This window comes from Poecilia reticulata, chromosome 9 (genome assembly GCF_904066995.2).
Source record: "Poecilia reticulata chromosome 9, P_reticulata-male-v2, whole genome shotgun sequence".
Lineage (NCBI taxonomy): Eukaryota > Metazoa > Chordata > Actinopteri > Cyprinodontiformes > Poeciliidae > Poecilia > Poecilia reticulata.
Genome location: NC_088838.1, coordinates 3,671,643 through 3,696,764, shown reverse-complemented (window position 1 = coordinate 3,696,764; position 25,122 = coordinate 3,671,643). Strand labels below are relative to the sequence as shown.

Here is a 25,122-nt window from a genome sequence, read left to right as displayed (position 1 = left end):
GATGGGAAAATAACTACGTTTATTAAAATAATTATTTAATCATTTTATTATTGTTAAAATGTAATGGCATATGCCTACCTTGATATCTTGCGCTCTAAAATGAGTAGTGTCAGTAATCCACTGACAGCACCCACCTACCACATGCCAAGCCTGCGATTGTCCAATGAAAAAAACGCGACCAAATGAACCAGCCAATGGGGACGGAGCATTATGGTAGTTTTTCCGCTTTCCCCGAACTTCTTGACAGATTCGACTTCAGATTGAGAGCATTCAAGATGGCTGCTACAGGTAAGAGTTGAACTTTTCTACGCTAATTGTTTGGGAACACCGCGGAGTGAAGCGGTCTCGGTGTTACAGTCGGGATTATATCCCGGCAGCGGTTCTGTGGTGTTTTAAGGTCGTCTGTTAGAAAAGTGTTAGGAGGAGAGCAGAGCAGAAGTGAGTAGCAGACTTGACGCCGTGGTAAACCCCCCCACAGGTTGGCTAACATTAGCTGACTAGAACTAGCATCAAAGTGAGCTAGTCACTGAGGGAGAGGATAATCTCACTCAGCACAGCATTTAGCTTGTTAGCTTGTTGCTCGAATTTAGAGGAGTCGGCCAGTCCTATAACTTTGTTTCGCAAACCTAGTGGTGCCGAAATTAACGTTTTCGTTTTTATTGTAAAACCACTTTAAAAGTTATTGGATGGTTAGCTAAACTAGGCTGACTGACGCCCCCGAGAGAAACATGGCCTCCCTAGTCCCTAAACTGGAAATGTCAGAGCTGCATAGCAGGAGGATTCCATGCTAACGTCAGCTAGCATTAGCATCTTTTCACAACTAGAGTTGCTTTTAAACAGTGATTTTAAGGCTTATTCTGGAGGATTTCCTTCCGTGTTGTTTAGGTGAGCTTCTGGGAGTTAGTCCAACTCTCAGCTGTACTCATGTTCTCTTGTCACACAGATCTAAGCTGTCGTTGACACCGGTGTTTTTCACTTAGTCACACTTCAAAGTCTGAAAACAAATGTATCCTAAAAGCCGAGACTGATTACGACTCTCACAAGTTGCTATCTAAGAACCGGCGTGATGCATAGACTACACTAACATGTTATGGCTTATATGAAAATGAGCCAAAATGTTAAAGCTTCTGTTGAACATGAGCTCTCGGGAGACAAATTGTCATCGTTATGCAAATGCTCCGTTTGGCCAGTTTTGTTTAGCTCACAGCGTTTTTATTACTAATAAACTGTTATTAGTTACTGATGGGGAGATGTAGGTGGAGATGCTGTAGAATAATAATCGGTAATAACCCCTCAGGGGGTTAATCGTGCTTGTCAGTCAAGAGCAGACCTGCCGTTTTAAGTAGATGCCGCACACGCAGTTCAAAAATATAAAATTCACCTAAATGTTCCAAGTACAATAAACAAAATGCAAAATATGTGACCAGCGCATGGCAATAATGTATTTCTGATGTGGATATGTAAGGTGTCATATGACATAAAAAAAAAACTATCAAAAATTAAAAAGTAAAAAACAAAATGTACTAAAGACATCAAATATAAAGCAATACATGATGGGAAGAGTACATTGTTTATTGTTGTGATATAATCATAGATTTATGCTATAAAATGCCGATACAGTTTTCTTTTTAGTGCTAACAAATATTAGTTTGCTTTAAGGAAATGATTTATAAACAAATCTAGAAAAGTCATCAAGGTCAAAGGACAGATTCATTTATGCAGATAAAATGAAACTATAAAAATAATCCAGGAAGTCTCCTTTACCAGATGGAGCTCATAAATGTTTTTCTTAAAAATAAATTTTGCACACCTGGAAAAAACAAATTCAACAATATAATTTTTTTTTTCCACAACAGCACTTTGGAATTTATGTGCGCTGTGGCCAACTTAAACTATGACAGAAAACTTATCAGATTTACTGTTCAGTTCTGAATGGTTACGTTAGAATAGAATGTGTGTTTTCAGGACTTTTACTGATAATTGTGAGGCTTGTCTATTGGAAATATCTACATTTTTTTCAATATTTTTCACAATTACAGTTTCTAGCAGGTTGTCAGTGTTAACATTTCATCCAGTGTGAGCTTTACAGAGCCACCCAGATGGGTAAATATGATGTTGCACAGGGTCTGAATTCCTCAAACATGAAATAATATATGCCTTTTATTTATTGCATTCAATTTTTCTATACTGCATGATTGCAATGACCATTCAATATATTGTGCAGATGAGAAAATGCAGAACTGTACAATTTAAGAAAATCTCACAATTGTTTTATTATTTCCAATTGTTAACGATATCAGTAATTATGAATCCACAGTTTGCCTCATCTGGTCTTCCAGCTCTCTTCTAGATCCTCAGCATCTACGTCACTTGTGGACATTTACTCCACCCAATAGGCTTAATATGACGCCTTTATACCATCCATTAATATTGCATTGCAATCAGTCCTTTGAGGTATTATTTGTGCACTGATGTTGTCATGACAATATATTCAGGATTGTTTAACCCTAAACAGCGACGTCACACGATGTGTGAGAGGCAAATCCATCACACTGTGACCAGCAGAGTTAGTAAACGTCCACTCTGATGATCAGCTGTCAGGATTTCATGGAGAACAGAGCTTCTTCCATTGGTTGTACTTCCTCACTGCCTTTTTAAACACCTCAGCGATGATCAACATGTCTTCCCACCATAACTCCATCACCAGACAGTGTTGCTTCCAGGGGGACCTGCTGGCTCTTGCATACAGTTTTAGCTTGTTTCCTGCCTTGGTCAAGTGTAAAATTAACCGATTCTGGTTGGCAGCAGATTTCTTAATAATAATAATAATCAATTTTGTTTATAATGCCCTTTATTTGTCCGTGTTGATGATTGTAACTACTATCAGGTGTGGAAAAAAAACTTAATTTCTTTTCATAAAGATTGAGAACTACATGTTGGGAAAGTGATATTTTTAACCACATTTGTGGATCTTAATCCTTCATTGAAAATTCATCAGGCTTCAGAATAGCATAAGGTTGTATATATTTAGTTATGAAACATTGAATGTGTTGGTTATGACTCTTGGTCTATATGACTCCTCACTGAAAACTAAGAACTGTGTCAAGTAGAAGTTGTAGCTACTCACTCTTCTGATATTTTGCTCCTTGGAAATGCTCAGTGGTAAAATAGAAAGTAAGGACATTTCTGTCCACTTCTCTTCTTTTAATCATGCCTTCATGATGGAAAAAAAAGAGCTCAGATGGAACAACTGGAAATATTGTTTGCTGAAATAATCTCTGTCCACCGCTGTGTTACCAAAACAAGACTTGTGCTGGCGTATCTCTGACAGCTGCTGGCCACGTATTGAACATGCACTGAACTAAACGGTACACATTTCCTGACACACAGGCATATGCATGTTTATCTTTGTAATTGTTACATAAAGTTTGGATGTGTTTTTTTTTCCCAGTTCTATTTTATCACCTTTGTTGAACTTGGCTGGTTATCACCACCAAGTTTCTGTTTGAAAACCTCTTTTTACACAATTTAATGAGAACCATATAGAAGAGTGTAAAGCAGCCCTGTCCCTCCCCCACCTGTTGCTGTTTACTACTGATCAGCTGGCTGAAAGAAAACTACACTCCTGTTTTAAACAGAGCTTTTGCATTTTATCTCAATTTTATGCTGTAAAATCGCTCGTAATTTTGCATCAGATGTTCTTAAATATTTGGTTATTGTCTAACTTTTAACATCCATTGTTTTTGCCAGTACAATTCAATAATTTTTTAAAAATGTATTTGATTAATTTCTTTTTCTTGGTAAACAGAAATCAGTGCATTGTAGTTTATCTGAGATAGGATGGTCAATCAATAAAAAATATTTAAATCATCCGTAGTTAATCTGTGATGAATTGAAAATTTTTAAAAACCTTTTTAATGTTTGTAAAAACGTTAATGTGGACAGCAGGTGATGATGTATTTCTGCGTATGGACAGCCTAATTAAGATACATTTGAAGTAACACAGGATTAACATCTCAACTTGTCAACTTGATAACACTAGAATTAATTAAATGAATTAAGTTGACTTCCTAACAGTGTTAAAATGTCTTCAGTCTAACGGAGAGAATCATGCAGAAACCCTGGTTCTGTCCAGCAGCTCACTGCAGCCTTTTAACCAGTTCAGATCTCCTGAATATTTCAAAATATTCCTGATAATCTGGCTTTTAGATTAAATATCAAAATAAACATTCTGCTTGTAATAACCTTTTGGGTATGTTTCAGCAGCAGGGAATTTAAAGCAGCTACATTATGCTAAACTTTGGGTTTTACATTTTTGTGAAGCTAAAATATAAAACTAATGTTCGCAGTAGTTGCATCTAAACTGAAGTGTGTGTGTGTGTGTGTTGCAGGTCCAAAGTAACAGCCTTTCCCACAGCCCCCTGTGCATGCAGCTCTCTTAAGGTTGCAGCATCCTCAGTTGTGTGCCCCCCCACCCCCGGTCCTCCTGCTTCTCACCATGTCCTCCACCTCCTCGTACTCGTCGTCGGGGGAGACCAGCCCGGAGGATGTACCCCGTGGTGGTGGCGGCACCATCCGAGTCTACCTCCCCAACAAGCAGAGGACGGTGGTGAGTTGACTGGCTCTGCTCTGACTTTAATCTACTTTATTCAAATCAGTGCATTATTCAAGTTTTTTTTATTATGCTAGCTTTATTTAGTAAATGAGGAGTGAAAATATGCTGAATGGTGTTGGGGTGGCTGCTGCCAGTCACATTTCTGTGGAACAAGTGATGTGTTTGTTGAAAGTGTGATTAGTCACACAGAAGTCGACATCTTTCACAACATTACAGTGAGTAAGCTAGTGGGCAGCTGGTGTCAGATGTCACAGATGGTGCCTGGAGCTGTCCTCCATTTCTCTTACATGCAGATAGCAATTTATTCTTTTCATCCTTTAGCTGCAGTGTCCTGACACAGCATCTTTATGGTCTCATTAGTACCCGTTATTCTTGTTTTCCCCATCCGTCTTTAAGTTAGCCAGGCAGGGCCTCACATCTTAACATGCTGTTTTGTATTTTAGCCTCCAGAGGTGGGATCACAACTATGGGTGCACCAGTAATTCGGCCCCGATTTCCTTAATTTTGGGAGATCAGTGATTAGCCAACGCTTTGATGTGAAGCTGATCTTTTCTGCTGATCTGATCTATCTTAGCAAAGATCGAAACATCAGCCACTGTCCTCTTCTGCTCTGCTGTGAGAGAGATTTGACTGACCGACCAGCCCACCAAGACGAACAATAATCACCCCACTCATGCCAACTCAGCAACTTTCTTGCTATATTTAGCAATATTTCATACAAAAAAATCAGTATTGGCCAAAATTTGATTGAGCAGAGCCTTCAGCGATTGGCCAGAAAACTGCAATTGGTGTGCCCCTAAACAACTTCATAACTCAAAAGTTAACAGCTATGGTGTGAAACTTTATCTACATGTCATCAGGGAATGTTCAAACAGAAACTTTTCATTACATTTTTATGTTGCATTAGCTGTTTTTATAGCAGTAGTTAGTTTTGTTTCTAGGTTTGTTCATCATATTGGTTCAGTTGCTCATAAATGCTAGACCTAGTTTCTTTACCAGAGAATGAACTTCACTCTTTACCTCTTAGCACCAGTGTGAATCTCCCATTTTATTCTGAGTTTCTGTGAAGTACTCACAGTCCAGACAGTTTGACTTCACACATCACATCTTTTCCTCAGTATCCCTGCAAACATTCAAAATATCAGCTTAAAATGACCATGTTAGATTGTGAGGGATTAGAAAATACTGACGATCTTCTAAAAACAGAGAAATTGTGAAATTGTCTATGAAGTCCAGCTCTATGCTCTTTGACTATGTTCACACTGAAGCCTGAAGTGAGCCAAATCAGGTTTTTTTGCCCTTATACAACCTCTATTTTCATGACAATCCGAACAACACAGATCGGATTTTTACACTTGGTCACTTGGATATGTGGTCCTAAATCTGATGGACATCTCAGGGTTTCTCCCAGAAAACGTTCTAAGCCAGGCGGTAGGAGCTCCAGAGCTGACCACCAGGGGGCCGCTGTGTTATTGTGTTAAAATGTTGACAGTAAATGTAAAAATATTACTGGGTACTTATGTTTATGGAACACCTGGTTGACAACACTTAAACGTGACAAACAAAAAAGTGTAATTAAAAATAAATCATGTAATTTTTCTGAACTTCTAATATATGCTTAAGTAATCAGTCTGAATCAGCAAACACCATGTAATGTTGGTCACATTTAGAGGCGACCCAAAGCATAAGTGAACCAAGCAGCTGCTTAAGGGCCGTCAGGGGCCCAATAAATGCTAACATTTTAACACAGATCATAAGTCTAGAATTTTAACATTTATTTTTGAGAATGACAATGTGTTAAATTTGATTTCCATGCACACATTATTTTTGTTCATAATAATACATTATTCACAGTACATTCAATGCGCACCTCTAAAAGCATAACTATTTGGTATTCATATTGAGTTTACACAAGCAGAGCAAGCACTGATTTTTAAACCTAATGGGTTCTCACAAGGAGTTGATATAAATGCCTATACAGGTGAATCTGCTCTGCTAGAAGATATTCCAAATCATTCATTTTGAGTGAGAAGTGGCGTGCGTCATCAGTACCAAGGTAAACTTCAGAGATACAGCCACGACAGAGCATGAGACGTCCAACAATCAGAGGCACCAACAGTTTGGTTGGTGCAGCCCTGGCTTCACGTCCAGTGCAATGCATCAACAATAACCCATCTTTCTGGAATGACTGCAGTCCACCAGTGAACTGCGGAATAGAGTGCTGCAGAAACAAATGCAGTCCAGAGTTACTGGTGCATAAAAAAGCAACAAGTAATGCTCAGTCTGGCAGGAAGCAATAAAGCCTGGCAGCCCGCCAGGCTTAACACACTGGGGGAAACCCTGGTATCTGTGTCTGTACGGCCAGGTTCCAGCTTTCCGACCTGTACGTCATTGATACTCGACAACTTTAAAATCGCAAGATACGCTCCAGCATCACCATCCATGATTACTTCCGCAAACAATGAATACGATCACTGTGATGTTACTGCATCCTCTGCTGTCTGAAATGTTTGCTGTTCACTCAGGACATCACATTCAAATTGCACATATTTGGAAACGTGAACAATTACACAAAAAAAGTCCAGTTTCACAAAAGTTGGAATTGAGCATTAAGGCCTGCAGTGTGAACGCAGCTTTACACAAACATTAGTTTACTGCAACATAAAATCTCAAACTCCTGTAGTTGGGATGAAGTTGTTACTGGTTTTAAGTATTACTGCAGTGATGATTTAATGAGTAGTAGTAGTGTAGTACTAGAGGTAGTGGAGTATTAAACTATCCTTAAACTACAGTTATTGATCTCTTTAAATATTCAGAGATAGTGATCCCAGTCTGAGGTCACAGCAGAGACATGTGAACTATAAAGAGACCACCAAGTGTTAAATGTGGCTGGAGTTTGGACTCGACAGCTTCACCAGGAAGGTTTTCTGAAGGTGTTTTGTCTTTACTACATGCAGAGTGAAACTATGGAGCTACCAGCTCTGATTACTCTCTATAGACCAGCCAGAGTAATAAAACGATGGTCCAGGCCTCCATTTATTGTGCCAATAAAGTAAGCCTACACAGTAAAGCTTTATCCAGGTATAAAGCGCTCTGAACTTCAAATGTCATAAAGCTCATTAAAACTGCTTGCATGGTCCTGATTGCTGACAAGTTTCCTTTAGAACGCTGGCTGCAGTCATTTCTCCCTGGCAGACAGCATGCTGTGTGTTGGTTCAGAGATGCTACTGCCATCATTAATATTTTAGCCTTGCCATTGCCTTCCTGTGCAACTTCAGAAGTCTGAGCTTTTTCCTCTTTACTTGGATTCCTCTATTAAATTTTCTACTGGGCCAATCAGCGAACAGGAAGAGAAGTCATAAAGGATAACGTTGATTTTCTGAGCTGTTTTAGAATTATAGTCTGTTTGTAGTTTTAGCGGAAGAAGTGAACGAAGCCATTCAGTCCATGTTGGCCACACTTAGAAATATCGAATTAACATTAATAGCCACCTCGTTCAGGTCTGTACTCTTTTTACAGTGAAGCATGGTTGTTTAGAATGCAGGAAATTTCTGGTAAGCTTCATAGTGTCGAACTGGCGCATTACACATGTCATGGGCAAATATTAGTGATTGGGTCAAATTTAAAACTTCGACAGAGTCCATGCCTCCAGGAAGCAATCGTTTAGGGAGAGCCCAGACTGTCAGGATGAATAGTAGTAATAGCAGTATAGTAGGACAAGAGGCTGGTTTTTTTACCCGACTACTAATATCTTTGCCAGTGTTTTTCAACCACTGTGCCGCGGCACGCTAGTGTGCCGTGAGTGATCATCAGGTGTGCAGTGGAAATTATCCAATTTCACCTTCGGTACCTTATTTTCCGGACTATAAGCCGCTACTTTTTTCCTAAGCTTTGAACCATGCGGATTGTAGCCCGGTGTGGCTTTTCTGTGGATTTTTCTTCAACCACCAGGGGGCTCTTTAGCAAGAAGTGAATCATTGGAAGTCAAAATTGTAAATCAAAGAAGAATGTGCTAATTTTAATTTAGAACAAACACTGCTAGCAGCAGGCACGACAGAGAAATGTTTTCAAACTCATATGATGCAGATTTTAAGTTGAGGTCTATCGATCTGACAGTACAGGACGGAAATAGAGCCGCTGCCCTTAAGCTCGGCATGGACGGAACCATGGTTCGGCTTTGGAGGCGGAGGGCTGCGTCCTATATCCAGCAGACTTATTAGGACGCAGCCCTCTGCTGCCCTCTGCTGGGTCCTTATGGAAAACCGAGAGCAGCAGAGATATCAGCGGCTTATAGAATGGTGCGCTCTATAGTCCGGAAAATACGGTAATTGGTCTTAAAAGATTATTTTGAAAAATGAATTGATTATCTGCAAATAATGCCATCTTCGAGTGCCTGCTGTAGTAGTGACTAGCAGCGTAATCATGTAATTTTCTTACCACTAGATGGCAGTAGGTACAGAGCATTTTACATTAAAACAAGATAATTAGTGATGCATGAACGTTACAGGTAGCGGTGAGAGTATTGTATCTAGCAAGACTGTGATGACAGTGATGGAAAAGACAGTGAAGCTCAGCAGTAGTTGGAAAAAACATGGTTCCATTTCCCACAACATATCTGTGTGAAGTGAGCTTCTCGAGCCTGGCTACTATAAAAACTAAAAACAGAGAGAGACTGAGTTGTTGAGGAAGAGCTTTGTCTTTCTTCAATTTCTGCCAGGAAATCAGATCTGTTTTCATCCAAACATGCACGGGTTTCACACAAGGTGGGTAAAATATACAGATATGTTGTACATGCAACTCTTCATTTTGTAACGGTGAAATCTTTCCCAAATATTATTGCTTCTTTTAGAATAAGAATTATTGTCTGTATTCTGGCTAAAAGAATGCTTGTGGATTAGTTTGTAAAACACTGAAGTTTTATACAAATTTTTTAAATTTAAGACCACATTGTTGTGGCACTGTTCAGGTGTATTTTTGAAGTGGACATGTTAAGTGCAGTTTGAAATAAGAAATTTGATAAGAATGACTATATATGTAATATAGGCGGCTACAGAGTATCTTTGTTTGCATTTTTGGTTGGTGGTGTGCCTCGTGATTTTTTCAATTAAAACAATGTACCTTGGCTCAAAAAAGGTTGAAAAACACTGATCTATGCCATGAGCTTAAACTCACAACTCTAATACATTTGCACACACTAATCATAATTTAAAGCCTTCATATAGCTGCATATTATCAAATGGCAGAAGGGGACTTTCTCTGTTTCTCTTTCTTGCTCTCCTTATTTTTTAGTCTCTTTCTTTCTGTTTCTCTCTTTTTCTTTTGGATTGAAGTCATGCTGTTGTCTTTGCCCCTCTACAAGCTGTGTTCAAACAGTTTTTAAGTGGTGTTTGGGAAAGCTTCACAATGCCATCAGTTTTACTACGGGTGTTGGAGGAGGATTTACTAACATGGCAGGGCTTCTTTCCCTCAGAAAACTTGCTAAGCCCAGTGTTAGGTGGAATAGGGATGATCCAGCAGCCCACCGTGTTTGGGTTAAAAATGTTTGAAGTTAGCAGGAAATTTTTAAATATGGCTTGCTTCTTATGTATTCTTCAAAATCTGTATTAACCTGAACACCAACTGTAAAGTCTTGGAAAAGTCAAACATAAAAGAAATTCAATTAAAATAAATTTGATTTTTTTTTGACTTGTCACTTTGTTTGCTGAAGTTATTAGTGGGTAGACTGGTAAAGACGGGCTGTGGTAAAAGGAGTTCTGATGAATAAAGATTCCTGACCTCATACTGACCATACTATGTTGTCATTGTGCGTCTCTCCAAAGAGACTCTTTAACGTGTATTTGCTATCACAGTTACTGTTGCATAATAAATGAACAAATGATGTTGAGCCTATTGGGGGTGTAACCAAAGCCTGGTGGCCCACCAGGCTTATAACACACTGAAGGAAACCCAGTATGATCTGATATTAAAGGACCATTGCTGTCTATTAACTGGATTCGGCAGAACATATGGATTTTTAAACATCACTCTATGCAGCTCATTGAGCTGATATCCTGATGGCTCAGAAGAGAAGAGAACAGTGAACTCATGCTATTCCATTTCAAATCCAACTTGCTGATGATATTGATGTTCAGTGATTTTGAATGGGTTTTTTTGGTCATATATCTGTCAGATCAAAAAGAAAATTTACTGGTGTTGAACAGGATGCTCTTATTTTCATTGTTTCCCGGTCTTCAGGAGCTCTTCTCCTGCTCCTGATGACAGTGATGCTTTCATCGGTCCCAGCTCCTGGTTGGTGCTGAAATGGCACCAGTTAATCGGTGCCAGACCCAGTTAACTGCATGAATACTGGGTCCTTCTGCTAAAGCTTTAGAAACAGTCTGGATTCTTTACAAAATCTGCTTTGCATCTAAGATCTACGCAGCCTTTAAATAAAGAAACTTTCCTAAGGAACAGGAACGTCTGTGACAAGAAGAGTGAACTTAATTTCCCCTGATTACGATGAGATTCTTTAAAATTCAAATGGAAAAATAATGACAGTTCTATTAGAGCACCAGGCACCAAAGCTCACGGTAACGAACATGTTGGTGGCCAAGAATATCTTCTAATACCACTTTTACTGTTTTCACATTGATTACCACTAATGATTGGGAATAAAATTTTTATTTCATATTACCAATTCCTACTTTAACCTCTCTGTTGCCTGATGTGTTTTAATCTCTGAGTCCAGACTGAAACACAAATCTTCCTACAGACACATGCCGTGTTGTTGTTTTTGTCCTGCGGATGGAAGTCATCTTGGTTTCTGGAAGCAGTTGGATAGAGACGACTCTGAATGTTTTATTCCTGTTCTTCCTGATTTTCTGGATTGTTGTCAGTGATAACATTACGTGGAAAGTAGAAACGAGTTATTAGCTTCTCATGTGGGCTTCAGAATAGAGCTAATGGGTTCACGGTACGCCCCGGGGCTGGTGTTTATTTTCTGGATCTCTGTCATGCAACAAGACACTGACCTCAAGCCCACCTCTGCCGTCATGGCCAAAGGCTTTACGAGTGGTGCGCAGTTGTTTGGGAGAACAGTGATTATTTTTTGTTTATTGTGTAGAGAACTTTATTAGCTTTAAGTTTATACCAAAACTCTATTTTCAGCAAACTGTGTTGCATTGAGTGAAGAGTTTGTGCAGCAGTAAGCGTACGTTAGGTGTAATGCCAGGATCACAGCAAAGAAACTCCTGTTTAAAACAATCATCAAGGAAAGACTACAAATTTGCAAATCATGCATGAACAGGCAGGAGGAGACCGCTCTAAGATTATTTTATCAGATAAATCTTCTTCCTGGTTCTTTTGGATGCATGGGATGATTTTTTTTGACTTGTCTAAAGAAGAAAAGGTGATTCCCCCCATGAGTCCTGTGTTGTACCAACAAAATGGCATCCGTCTGCGGGTTGCTTCCCTCTAGGAGAGAGACTGGACTAAGGACAGACTTTAAAATTTTATTACAATATTTTGTGGTACTATTGTCATCATAAGTGATGAGAAAAACTATTAATTACTTTTTAGGTAACTGTATGGCTGTGGTTGTATCACAATCACAAATACTGCTCATGAAAGTTGTTTCTATTTTAATACTGTCCTTTAGGAAATCAGTCACATAAAAACATTTGACTAAATGTCACAAAGTTACTGCATTTAATCATATTTTAACATTTATTGATATTTATTGATGCACTTTTATTGAACAAACAGTGGGGAAAAATAGCAAAATTAGTCCTGACTTTAGAAACAGTTTTCAGAGTTTTAAACATAATTAACTGGAATATATTGAGAGAACAATAAATCAAAAATATTATAAGAAATTTAGCATGACAAATGATGAATGCGAACCCCTATCTGGACATGTTGCCAGGAAAGTCATAAAGATCAAACCTCATCAAAAATATCTGGTCATATTATAAAACTGCTGGATAAGCTCAATCCTAAAACTGAAATCAACTTAAAATAAAAAGTTGATCACAAGTTTACTTGTAAAGTATGCATGGCTGAGGTGCAACACCTCAGCCATGCAGATGTCTCAATCACAGTCCAAGAATGAAAGTCTAATCCTCCTTGTGATTAGATGTTGGTTCAGTTTTATTTTTCCCACCTTTGCTGTCTGTACAAAATAAACATCCACGCACAAACTCCCTGGTGCATCATTTAGAAATGCACACATAGTTGGGAAACATCTTGTGTGGTAACGTTGCCATGGAAGTGGAGCTTGTGGCTGTCTGACATCCCACGCTGTCATCTATAAGAGCTTTGTTGTGGTCAGAGCAGGAATGTAGCATTGTTTTGGCTTTAAAAAGAATCTGTACACTGAAGCTCCAGCTTGGAGCTTCAGTCTCAACAACATCAGGAGCTAATGCTAACTCAGTGATCATAGTGCTGCTTTCCAGTTTCAGTCATGTTGTCAGCCGACTGAATGTCAATTTAAGCTTCTGCTGTTGACCTGAGGATTTCTGTTGGCAGGTGAACGTCCGGCAAGGACAAACCGTGTACGAGAGTCTTAATAAAGCGCTCAAAGTGAGAGGCCTGAGCCAAGACTGCTGTGCTGTGTTTCGCCTGCTAGAAGGGTAAGATGTTCTTCCTCCTACATCAGTGACAAACATTACACTGCATTCCTCACTGTCTCCACAGAAAACCACAGCTAATCTTGTCCCAGCTACATCCACTCAGACACACATTATCACCCTAAATCCTTATTTACATGGAGGAAAAATATTTAAAATATATTCAAGCTTTTTTCTTGTTAAAGCTGCAGTATGTAACTTTAATAAACAATGTTTTTTTTTTTCTTATACATATTTTTAAAACTGTCATAATGTACAGACAATATAACATGAGACAGATAATTAGCAAAAAAATCAAGCTTCTCTGCCTTCTCCCAATGGACCTACAGCCACCTGCAGAAACACACCAACCAATCAGAGCCAGGAAGCAGACCTTAGCACTGTCATCTCATGTACGCGCTACACACACACACTCCCCCCTTGCTCTTTGCTGCGCTACAGCTAGTTGACCGCACTAGAGCTTGCCACGAATGCTAAAAGTTAGCATAGTTCTCAATGATGGCGGCTAAACAGTTTTCATGTAACAATAAGTTGTTTCTTTACCATTAGCACACTTGGCAGCTAGTCCATGAGGTTGATTGACAGCGCTAAGACCCCCTCTGCCTGCTCTGATTGTTTGTTTCTGTAGTTCAGCAGATGGCAGTAGGACCACAGGGAGGAGACACAGGAGCTTAGTTTGTTTCACAGATTATCGGTCTTATCTTATACTGTCACGAGATGGTGACAAATTTAACAAATCCGCTGTTTTCAGCAAAAAGGTTTGTTTAAATAGTTTTCAGTCATTCAGCTAACAGGCTGAAGTCCATTTACCCTTAGCTTACCAAACACCGCAGCAGATCAATGAGAAGTTGAACAGTTGCGCAAGTCTTTAAAACACAGCAGTAACTGACAGATTAGTAAACTAACACTAGCCTAAAGTAATCTTTGCATTAGCTTTACAGTTATATTCTGAACTTGTGGAGAACAAGTTACACGTTACAATCTTTACATTAACTAAAGATTGTTGCTGCAGCTTCAGTCTAAGGCAGCGGACGCTACCCAGCTTCAGTCTTTCCAGTGAAAGACACTGAGGATCCACATCTTTCTCTGTCGACTCAAACACTAAGTTCACCTGATGAGATCATGAACGATTCATCAAACGAACAGCTGAACGATTCAAACTTGCACCGCAACTGATTCAAGGACAAGTGTTTGAAGAATAAACGGAGAAACCAGTTGGTGCCAGGTTGATGTTGGCAAGCCACCAAGTTGGACAATGATCAGCTAGCAGATGCGTCCCTCTCCTATGTTTGGCTCTTGGCAACACATATCCACAGTTCACACTACAGTCTTGTCCAGATTGGGCTAAGACGGTGTTCCTCCATCCTGGCCCTCAGGACCCACTGTCCTGCATCTCTTAGATCCGCCTCTGCTTCAGCACATGTGATTCAAATGATAGCTGTGGCTGAATGTCAACAGGTGCTGCACAGTTCTGTTATGTACCCATTTTTCAGGCTGCCCGCGCATCCTTAAAAGAACTTAAGTTGGCCTTAAATACGATAATCACAGGTCTTACATTTTGTCGTGACAGGGTTATTTAATCTTGTATATTCTTGAATGTAGTCTTTTTTCTTTTCTCTTGACATTTCTGTCAGGCAAAAGTTTGAATCATGCGCAAACATCTTTATTGCTGTACGATGTTCGTTTTCGCCATTGCCTCAGTTATGTTGCCAAAGGCTATATGCATTCTGTACAAAAAAAACCTGAAGTTTGGATTAAGGCTGTAGAGATCCATATGCAGTGTGATAAACGCAAAGATGCTGCCAAAGACCACAAACAGACGGCGGAAATTTCACAGTTATGCTTGATTATAATACAGCAGGATGCCCCATCTGTACCCTACATTTATAGTTCTTTTTGCTGTCTGCTGTTCAACATGTTTTTGTTCCTGTTCATAGTCGTAAGAGACTGACGGACTGGGACACAGACATCACCCCTCTGGTCGGAGAGGAGCTGCTAGTTGAAGTCCTGGATGACATTCCTCTTACCATGCATAACTTTGTACGTACCTGGTCAGAATCGCAACATTTCCTCTTTCTGCTGTTCTTTCAGAAGCGAATATCTTGGATGTGTTTGTTTTCACAGGTACGGAAAACCTTTTTCAAACTGGCTTACTGTGATTTTTGCCACAAGTTTCTTTTTAATGGCTTCAGATGTCAGACATGTGGCTACAAGTTTCACCAGCACTGCAGCAGCAAAGTCCCCACTGTGTGTGTCGACATGGATACAGTGAGCAAACGGTGAGTTTTACTTACTGGCAAGTCATCATCAGGTCTTCAAACTTGTCTAAAGTTCAAATTTACCAGATATTTATATTTTTCCTGCTGGATTTTGAGGGTTTTATTGAGACTTTTGACTGCATTTCTCTTTCTTTTCATGAGGTCACTCTCCAGATGTTTGTATGCATATAGTTTCTCAATAATCCTAAATGGAAGTTACTTTTATTCTATGAAAGAGTCTGACACTTGAACAAATCTCAAGTGTCAGGCTCAGCTGTCTGACCTCCCATGTACAATTATTACTAATATGTTGCTGTTGACCCGTCTATGGGCACAAACTGGTTGCAAATCGTGTTTTTGTTCTCTGAATGTTTTGTGCAGGTGTGACAGCAATTCCTGCACAGATTATCCTCAGATATTGTTGCCTGAGAATTCTCCATCGCAGAGCAACCTCGCCTTAACCCCAGAGCCTGCTGGGTAAGCTCTGAACCAAACCAGATGGATTGAAATCAAAAGCTTCTGATGTGTGAAACTGACTCTAGCACAAAAACTGTGTTTTCCGGAACGGTTCCAGATCAGGCCTCCTATCCCCGACCTTTAACTTTCCAACAACAGGTGGAGATGGCCAGTCTCTACAGAGACATCGCTCCACCTCCACCCCCAACGTCCACATGGTCAGCACAGTGGACATTACTACCGTCATTGTCTTAGAGGTCAGCTTTGTTTGGACAGTCCTGCTGTACATTAAAACAATGTGTGTCCTGAACTGACCAACATCTAATGTTCCTTTATCCAATGTTTTGTAGGAAACACTGAAATACAACACGATAGGTAAGCCTCCTCTCAACAGCTGCTCTTGTTTCATTTCCAATCCGGGTTTGTCTCATCCTTATCGGTGTTATGTGTCCCCACAGGCCCAGAGCCCTCGCCCAAACCCCCCACCAGCCCCCCATCCTCTTTGGGCTCCCCCGGAAGGAGGCTGCAGAAGTCCCCCTTAGAGCACAAGGAACGCAAATCCTCCTCATCCGACGACAAGAAGAAAGTGGTATGTTGTCTCCAGCCTGGTCCATGGTTGTCCTCTGATGGGGGGGGGGGAAGTAGAGAGTAAAGGGCCGCTTTGTGTTGCTTCAGCACCGCGGAGGCTACAGAGACTCTAGTTACTACTGGGAGGTCCCCTATCGAGAAGTCACCCTGCAGAAGAGAATAGGCACGGGTTCCTTTGGGACGGTCTTCAAGGGCAAGTGGCACGGAGACGTGGCCATCAAGATCCTCAAGGTTAAAGAGCCAACGCCTGAGCAGCTGCAGGCCTTCAAGAATGAAATGCAGGTCTTACGGTGAGCAGCCATGTGGTTCATACTCAACATTCAGTACTACTAATGCATCCTGTTGATTTCTGCTTTTTGGGGGTAGGCGATAAATTCATTTTATTGATTATGTTTTTGAAGATTTCATTTTTGAAAATCTGGATTTTTTTTAAAAGACTTTATTTGAGGGGATGTTCATAAAACAGACACGCTATCATAAATATGACAGAACACCTGTCATGAACATGAAGGACGCTTCATGAATGTTTACTACTGTTGTTATGAAGTGTCATTTGGTAAATAATGACGGCCTTAATGCAAAGTTGACACTATTAATGGACTTTAAATGCAAGTTTTAATGGAATTTTGCATTAAAAGTGTCATTATTTACCAAATAATGCAAAGTTATTCGGTAAATAATGACGTTTTATCATAATATGGAATAAATGTTCTCATATGGCCCTAATATTCTAACTGGCAGAAAAGATATTTGAAATAGAAGTCATTTTTGGAAATATTTTTGTCATTTGTAAGAAAATTTTATGCAAAGAAAGTGAGAAAAAATAAAATGGATTAAAATAGGATCGGGGACGAGAAAAATTAAAGCCGTATGGCCCAGTCCTGCTACTATTAGAATGGTCTTTGGTTGATCAGAGATGGTGAAGCGGTAAATCTGACTCTGATGTCCTCAGTATGAACTGACTCTTAGGGATCCACTGACATCCAGCGGATGAGATAAAGGGAGTTTCTAACATGCTTACTATTTGTGCTCTGCAGGAAAACCCGCCATGTCAATATCCTGCTCTTCATGGGCTTCATGACTAAGCCCAACTTTGCCATCATCACCCAGTGGTGTGAGGGGAGCAGTCTTTACCGCCATCTGCACGTCACAGAAACCAAGTTTGACACAATGCGTCGCATTGATGTGGCCAGACAGACGGCGCAGGGCATGGAGTAAGACGTTCAGATGACTTTCCACTAACACGTTTTAACGGGGGGAAGTCTGACAATGAGAGGCATCCAGTGTGTCTTCATCAACAGATGATTTATTTTTACATTAAATTGTTAAGTTTAATCAAATAATTGAACTTATACAGTTTTTTTGAACAGATAAAGAGCAGATAAACAGAAAGTTGAATTTCCATGAAGGGATGTTTGACTCCGGTCAGTGGAGTTAATCCTTGTGTCGGATTTGTGGATTTTATTTCATTTTGCTCTTCTTCTCTTCCATAGTTACCTTCATGCAAAGAACATCATTCATCGAGACCTGAAGTCAAACAGTATCCTTGCTTTGTCTGTGTTACCCTTTAATAAATGCATGTTTATGTTTCTCAGTTTAGCTCAGAGTTCAGCAACTTCTAAAGGTTCAAATAGGATTAAAGTAATTTGTTTGTAAGTGATACAAAAAAAGAATAGTCATTCTTCAACCATACTTTGTTCATTTGACATTAAACTAATATATGGAACTGAAGGTGAAATTTTCTTCATTCTTGTTAGGTGCTGACTAATTTGACATTTGAGGTTTTGAGCTTCAACAAACTTTCCCTTGGTGGTTAGTTTCCCCTGCGACCCTCCCCCCACCCCCACTGCCTTTTACTGCTTTAAATATCTGCCTGGTTTTTGTGGTATGTGATACAAAGATCCTCTGCACCACGTGTCTGCTGGACCGTTTCTCAGCTCTGTTGCCAGATATTTTCCTCCACGAGGGCTGGACCGTAAAGATCGGTGACTTTGGCTTGGCCACGGTGAAGTATCGATGGAGCGGCTCCCAGCAAGTAGAGCAGCCCAGCGGCTCCATCCTCTGGATGGTAAGCTCTCCATAAGCATGTTCCTTAACTAACACATTAGCTTCATATTTAAAGGAGAATCACACTGGCTCCCTTTCAGCCAGTTTTCTGGATAAATTGAAAGTTTCATTATGTTCACTTTTTTATTATTTTAAAATACAGCAATAATTTTCAGCACTGTCTCTTTGTTCATCAGAGAAAATCTCCTAAAGCAGTAAAATCTTCCTGGTTGTTATCAGACACAATGGTAACAAACTGCGAACTGTGGGAGTTGCATCACACTTCCTTTAGTAGAGTTCAAAGATCTCTACTAAATATTGAGATGTTTCCATCTCAATATTTCATATTCAACTTCCAGAAGTGTTCAACTTTGAATTCATCTGGTAACTACCCAGGAGCCTTAAGACGCCTTTCTGTGATTCATTCATTATTGCTGTTTGGACCAGAGGTGACGTCACACTGTGTGTGGAGGTGATGAGTGTCTTAACTAGGATTTCACTGTTTTAATACAAAAGGAAACATAATTGACATTTTAAATTGTTAACTGTGGGTAGCATCAACTATCACCACTAACTAAACATCACTGATTAGAAAAACATCTGCTTCACTTCAAAGTACTGGTGCTTCACCATGACAACCAGTTAACAGAATATAAAGCAGGTTTATGTCCACATCTACGCTGATCCTCTGCTGGATCCTCAAGATGGCTGCAGCATTACAAACAAAGGGATTCTGCTCTCTTTAGGAGGCAGGTGCTAAGTCTGATGCTAACGTGTTGCTGCTGCATTTTCTCCTGCTGCTCTCCAGGCTCCCGAGGTGATCCGGATGCAGGACAGCAACCCGTACACCTTCCAGTCTGACGTGTACGGTTATGGAGTGGTGCTGTTTGAGCTGATGTCGGGAACGCTTCCTTACTCCAATATCAACAACAGAGACCAGGTTTGGTGCCGACACTTCACTAACCCAGATCTGTCCAGCTGCCGGTGTCCTGTATGTTCTAGCTGTCCCTGGTTCTGCAGAGTTCTGTTCACGAGTTTGATTTGACTCAGTTGTTTTGAACCAGGAAGTATCTAAAACATGGAGGGTTCTGGGCAGTGTGCCTAACTCAACACCTCACAGATCAGGTCAGCTTGATGTTCTGATCTGTTGTGTCCATCAGTGGTTTTCTGCTCTTTTGCTTGATGAGAGCAATGCTAAACATCACAGCAGAGGTCAGATGCAGGTGCTTTTTGCCCCTGACTGCTCACTGTACAATGCCACATCAGAGTAGTCATCTGCTAAAAAAACACTTTTAAAGCTTAATTCTAATATTTTGAATATATTGGAGGAGTGAGGAATATAATAATAAAGTAACAAATTTGCTTTATTATTTTAAAGCAAATTGGTGCTCAGAATTATTGTCCGTCAGTCTGTTGTGAAAGAGATTTCCTTTTACAAGAGGAGCTTTACAGCTTTTGCTATGTTGCTCTACTTGATACTTATAAACTTTTTTTAGAAACTGCTGTGGGTTTTACTCAAATGTAATAGACTATGGTACAAGAAGGACGGAGAGAATACAGGATTACACCCTTAAAGTCTGCTTCTACAGAAACGGAGAAAAAAAACAGAACTGAGAAACCATAGTGCCAAAGTACGCATATATAATTAGATCATCACTGAAAAGTACATGGTCTGAGTTCCTACCAGATGTGTTTAGTTATATTTTCTATTCTAAGAGTCTTAATTGTTGCTGACACAGCATTTCATTATCTTCCTAGTCATACCAGTTCAGGTCAGTCCTCTGCTGCTCTTCAGTGAACCTCAAACTCTGCAGCCTCTTGTTCAGCCTTTCAGCTCATGTGGCACAGGCTGATGTATGTTGTTTTTTCTTTTCCTTGTGCTTCAGATACTGTTCATGGTGGGGCGTGGTTACTTGTCTCCAGACCTCGGTAAACTGTGCAGCACCTCACCCAAGTCCATGAAGAGGCTCATCATTGACTGCCTGAAGTTCAAACGGGAGGAGAGGCCCCTTTTTCCACAGGTGGGTCAGAGAGATGGATGCTTGCTGCTGAAATGAGTACCAGCATATCATCCCGCAAATTCTTCAATTTGATCATTTCAGTGTATCTAATGAAAATATTACAGTGTGATTATTAGTGAAAGGACATAAGGGATAGACCTCATAGACTCTCTGCAAACTTACAGCACTTGAAGCGTTTTGGTTGAATCTTTTTCTATCTTTGTCATGATTCATGAATAATTAGACATTCATTTATCAGTAAATTATAATGCAAATGTTGCAGCATCTGGAGATGGATGCAGTGTGAACATAAAGCCTGCACCTTCATCTACATGTCTTTATGTGAAAACCAATATGTTAGAGCTCTTTTTTAATTACATTTTCTTTATCACCTTTGCCCAACCCTAACAGAGGGTATGACGCAAGGGTGTCCAAAGTATGGCCTGGGAACCATTTGTGGCCTAGGGACTGATTTTGTGAGGCCTTCAGTTGGAACGAGTTCAGATTGACCTTCCAGCAGGTCAACTCTCAACCTCCAGCCAGAGCTACACCGGCTGTCTGTGCATTCTTAAAAAGTCCTAAATGCCTGTATTTAAAATTAAGTCCTTAAAAAGTCTTAAAATTAATTTAAAAAAAAAAAATGTAGGTTGCCCTTTAATATGTTAATGACAGGGCAGTTGTTTTGTTGTGATAATACTAGTACTATTTAACCTCATGCTTTCTAGTTAGTGTTTTGTCCTTGTTTTTGTTCTGGCGCGACGTTCCATCAGGCAACAGTTTGAGTCCCGTGCAGACATCTTTGTTGCTACTGCTAGCTAGCTGCTAGTGTAGACTTGCTAGCTAGCTAGCTAGCTTTTTGCATCTATCTGCAGTTGACCGGACAACGTTAGTTTTCACCACTGGTCCTCTTCTGTTACTAGCTCATACGATGCTACTTGCATTCTGTGTATAAAAAACGTAGCACTTTGGATTTGAGGCTGCTGCCATATTTGGTATGAGAAACACAAAGCTGCTGGCCTGGGGAAGAATTTTATTTCAATAAGGATGTTGCTATGGAGGGAAATACATCTGAGAAAGATGAGAAAAGGTTTTAAAAAGTTTTAGATTTGAGTTGGTGAAACCTGCAGATGCTCTGGCTCATTTCAACACACCAACAGTCCAGGTCCAGGGTGACTCCGGTTCTACTGAGGTCCTTCAGAAACCCGTCTGTAGAAACCTGCTTCCTTAGCATCATTGAACCGTTTCTCTACATGTGGTTGTGTCCCTCCAGATCTTGGTAGCCATTGAGCAAGTGCAGGAACTGATGCCAAAAATTGAGCGAAGTCGCTCGGAGCCATCGCTTCACCGGGCCGTCCAGGCCGAGGACCTGAACCCGCTCCTGTTCCACACCACCAGGCTGATGCCCCTCTAGGCCTCCTCTGGCCTCGGCTGAAACGCAGCAGCGTTCCTGTGCCTGAGAGGACACAGCTGGCTCTAAAGACAGAACACACCCACCCCACACCCACCCGGCACCCCGCAGCTCAGGAGCCGCACAGCTCAGAACCAAACTCTACAAGCAACCGCAACACTCTGCTTAGTGTGATGGCGAACCTTACCGTACCAGACAGAGGCCTGATGCTGAAGAATAGGATAACCCAGAGATGCACTGAATGCGACTCAGAGGGAGGAGCTTCTGATGCAGGGATGCTGCTCCTCGTTTCCCTTAGTCAGACCAGAGGAAGCTAGAAGTCAGGTTAACAACCCAGAGCTGCTGATGTTCTGACACTTCCTCACTTTATGACCAACCACCCAGCTCAGTGGGGGGTGGAGGTCTGAGGGGTGAAAGCAGGACCTCTCTTCTTAGAGGATGATAAATGTAGTCTTAATAGGAACCTTCTGTATGTACTATTTTGATCAATATTTGAACACAATCACCAAACCAGCCAGTCTCAGGGTGCGGGAGGAAGCACTGAGGAGGTTCAGGTGACCTGGAGCTGACCTCCAGGTTTATAGGACGGTGTCCTGCAGAGGTCAGCAGCTCACTGACCAGGGCTCAGCCAATCGGGCCTCAGCAGCCTCCTCCCATCCTACTGGTGAAGGACAAACTGGTAGTCCTGAACCACACCAGATCAGGTTTTAAATAGCAGGCCCCATGAGCTTGAAATGAATGGTCAGGGTTCTGACTGGGAGTGGAGCAATGGTCAGACCAGGGAAGGTTGTGACCGCTGCATGCTGAGGCAGAGGAGGTCTGCTCATTCCTGACTTCTCTCTGGTAGCTGGCTGGGTGAAAGCTGGAGGGGTGAAGAGACGGTTGTTGTGCTTGTTCGTTTGGGTTGTGTGAGCTTCCTGCACCTTCAGACAGACGCAGCCAAGCTCTCCAACAGGTTCACAGTCAGGTTTTCACTCTCAACTCAGGCGGCTCCTTGGTGTTTCCAAAACTTAGGCTGAAAGTTTTGGAACCTCCATGAGTAATGACGCGGTCTTTCCTCGGTATCCAGGCAACATGTTGGTCTTCTCAGGCTGCTCGGGCCGCTCTGTTGACCCTGATGGTTCACCAGGGCTCAGAGCGTCGTACTTAATCAGAGCAGCTGATGAGATTTGTGCAATTGTTTGTTTTGGATTGGAAACCTTAATGGTAAGAAAATTGAATCTTTGGCTAATATTTCTGTCTGCTGATGCCAGAACCAAACATGAGCCATAGTTGTTTCCTGCTTCAGCCTGTCGTTGGCGCAGGCAGCCAGCAGGGTACTGACTGCATCATCATCAGGGTGCGTTCAGGTTCAGTCAGTAGCTGTTCTGCCATCGCCTCGCTGCTCCTCTTCCTGCTGGCTCAGCACACGCCTCTCTAACTGCTGACCACAGCTCGGTGCCTTGGGGTTTGATCTGCACCGTGATCCATGATGCTGCTGCTGCTGATGATGATGAAGTCAGTTCTCCTTCAGTTGATCTGCCAGGCAGCAGCAGGTCAGTGTGCGCCATCTGCTGGATCACATAGCAAACTACAGCCTGCTACACTGGTGGTCCTGGTTTTCACTGAGCTCTCAGCCCTGACCTTTGACCTGTGCTGGAAGCTCAGGAGTCTGTAGGCCTGTGAAGGAAGCGACATGTCCTGGTGTCGCCTCAATTCTCTTCCCCCAGATCGTTTTTCTTCCTGCCACAGTTCCCGTCACTCTGAGCTTCACAGCTGATCAGAAATGACTCCCATCAGCCCGATGTTCCAGAGGTCACCGCTTTCTGATGGTAACATGTCTCTTAGTGTCAAGTTGAACGAACAGCCAGCGTTTGATCCTCCATGTTCTGATGGGGCTGGGTGCCCCAACTCGGCATGCTTCCTCCTGACTGGGCCAGAGCCTCTTTCTCCTCATTATTTTTTAATCATAATTGAACAAGAATGTACAAAGCAAACAGCACATCAAAAGACATTCAATACACAAATTAATGAATCTAGGAAAAAAGAAAAAAAAGACTAAACTAGATAAATTTTTAAAAATCAGGCTTCAGGAAAATGTTTTTGTAATTAGGGAGAAACATGCTGCGTGTGTGTGTGTGTGTGTGCGTGTTCGTGTCCTGTGGATGATCTGGTCTGTGACCACGGCTGGCCTCCCGGCCAACACGGTACCGTCTGCTCCTCCGCCACAATGCTTCGCCTCATGAACTCAAACTAGTTAGCAACATTTAGCTCATAGGAGCTTCACTACAGAACAGTTGCTGGTAGCAACGCTTCAAAATTGTACAAGTAATTTATGTGGTGTGTGGAAACTTGATCCTGATCAGGGATGTTTGAGTAGAACTTGAACGTCGGACCAGCGCGAGGCTGCTGAATGAAACGAGCTGCTTTGTAACTTCCTGTTAAAACAGTATGGTTGTTTTTTCTTTTCTTTTTTATGTGATTCGATTTTAGAGACAAACTGCTCTGTGGCACAGGTCCTTCTCTACTCAGAGGGTCTCACTTATGTGTTTGCTTGCAATAATTCTGGCTCAGTGTTGCAATATGGCGGCGTCCTCAAGCCGCCGCCGCTCGTCTTATTTATCTGAAGCAGGAAGTAACCGGGACGGCCCTGTTCCAGTGGACCTGCAGGGTCCCGCGCCTCGTCTGAGACACTGTGCTGCATGTGGAGACTCACTGGGTGGGGTGGACCAAACTTTACACAGCTGTTAGTTTCATAGAGTTAAAGGAAGAGAGAGCTGTATCAGTAGTTTCTTTATTTTGTCTCTTCATATCTTTTAGGTGAATTGCAATACTGTTGTTTCTGCGGCGTCAGGTGTTTTCAGTTTGCAATAAACGGTGTATTCTGCTGTGTACAGTTACATTTTTTTTTTTAATTGCAGAAATTGTATTTGTATGTCTTTTGTCTGATGGTTTTAAACAGAACAAAAACAATTTTAAAATATAAATGAAATTCTAGTATTTTTTTCTAGTTTTTTTTTTTTTTCTTTTTTTTCTTTTTGGTCTTAAACTATTGATGCAGGATTTATTCTGGAGAGAAATAAATTAATCTGTGTTACTGTATTCTGGTTGATGTGTTTTTCATTTTTGCTCCTGCAGTTTGTTTCTTGCTGAAAATGGTCAGGAG

General features: G+C 41.1%; 1 protein-coding gene across 1 annotated transcript; it reads left to right on the top strand.

Moving 5' to 3' along the window:
* The first annotated feature begins 168 nt into the window (after positions 1 to 168).
* Positions 169 to 25,058, top strand: araf (A-Raf proto-oncogene, serine/threonine kinase). The gene is made up of 16 exons (XM_008417342.3): positions 169 to 288; positions 4,392 to 4,609; positions 13,121 to 13,224; positions 15,159 to 15,261; positions 15,346 to 15,500; positions 15,861 to 15,956; positions 16,054 to 16,192; positions 16,286 to 16,310; positions 16,394 to 16,524; positions 16,611 to 16,813; positions 17,561 to 17,737; positions 18,017 to 18,063; positions 18,473 to 18,591; positions 19,378 to 19,509; positions 20,456 to 20,590; positions 21,840 to 25,058. Exons 2-16 carry the CDS (start codon positions 4,499 to 4,501, stop codon positions 21,978 to 21,980), a joined length of 1,818 nt encoding a protein of 605 aa, XP_008415564.1. The 5' UTR covers positions 169 to 288; positions 4,392 to 4,498; the 3' UTR covers positions 21,981 to 25,058.
* Positions 25,059 to 25,122: the final 64 nt, after the last annotated feature.

Coding starts and splice junctions, on each gene's coding strand:
- araf (XM_008417342.3), top strand. CDS start 4,499: ATGTCCTCCACCTCCTCGTACTCGTCGTCGGGGGAGACCAGCCCGGAG. Junction 16,814..17,560: donor AATGAAATGCAGGTCTTACG/GTGAGCAGCCAT, acceptor TGTGCTCTGCAG/GAAAACCCGCCATGTCAATA. Junction 17,738..18,016: donor CAGACGGCGCAGGGCATGGA/GTAAGACGTTCA, acceptor TCTCTTCCATAG/TTACCTTCATGCAAAGAACA.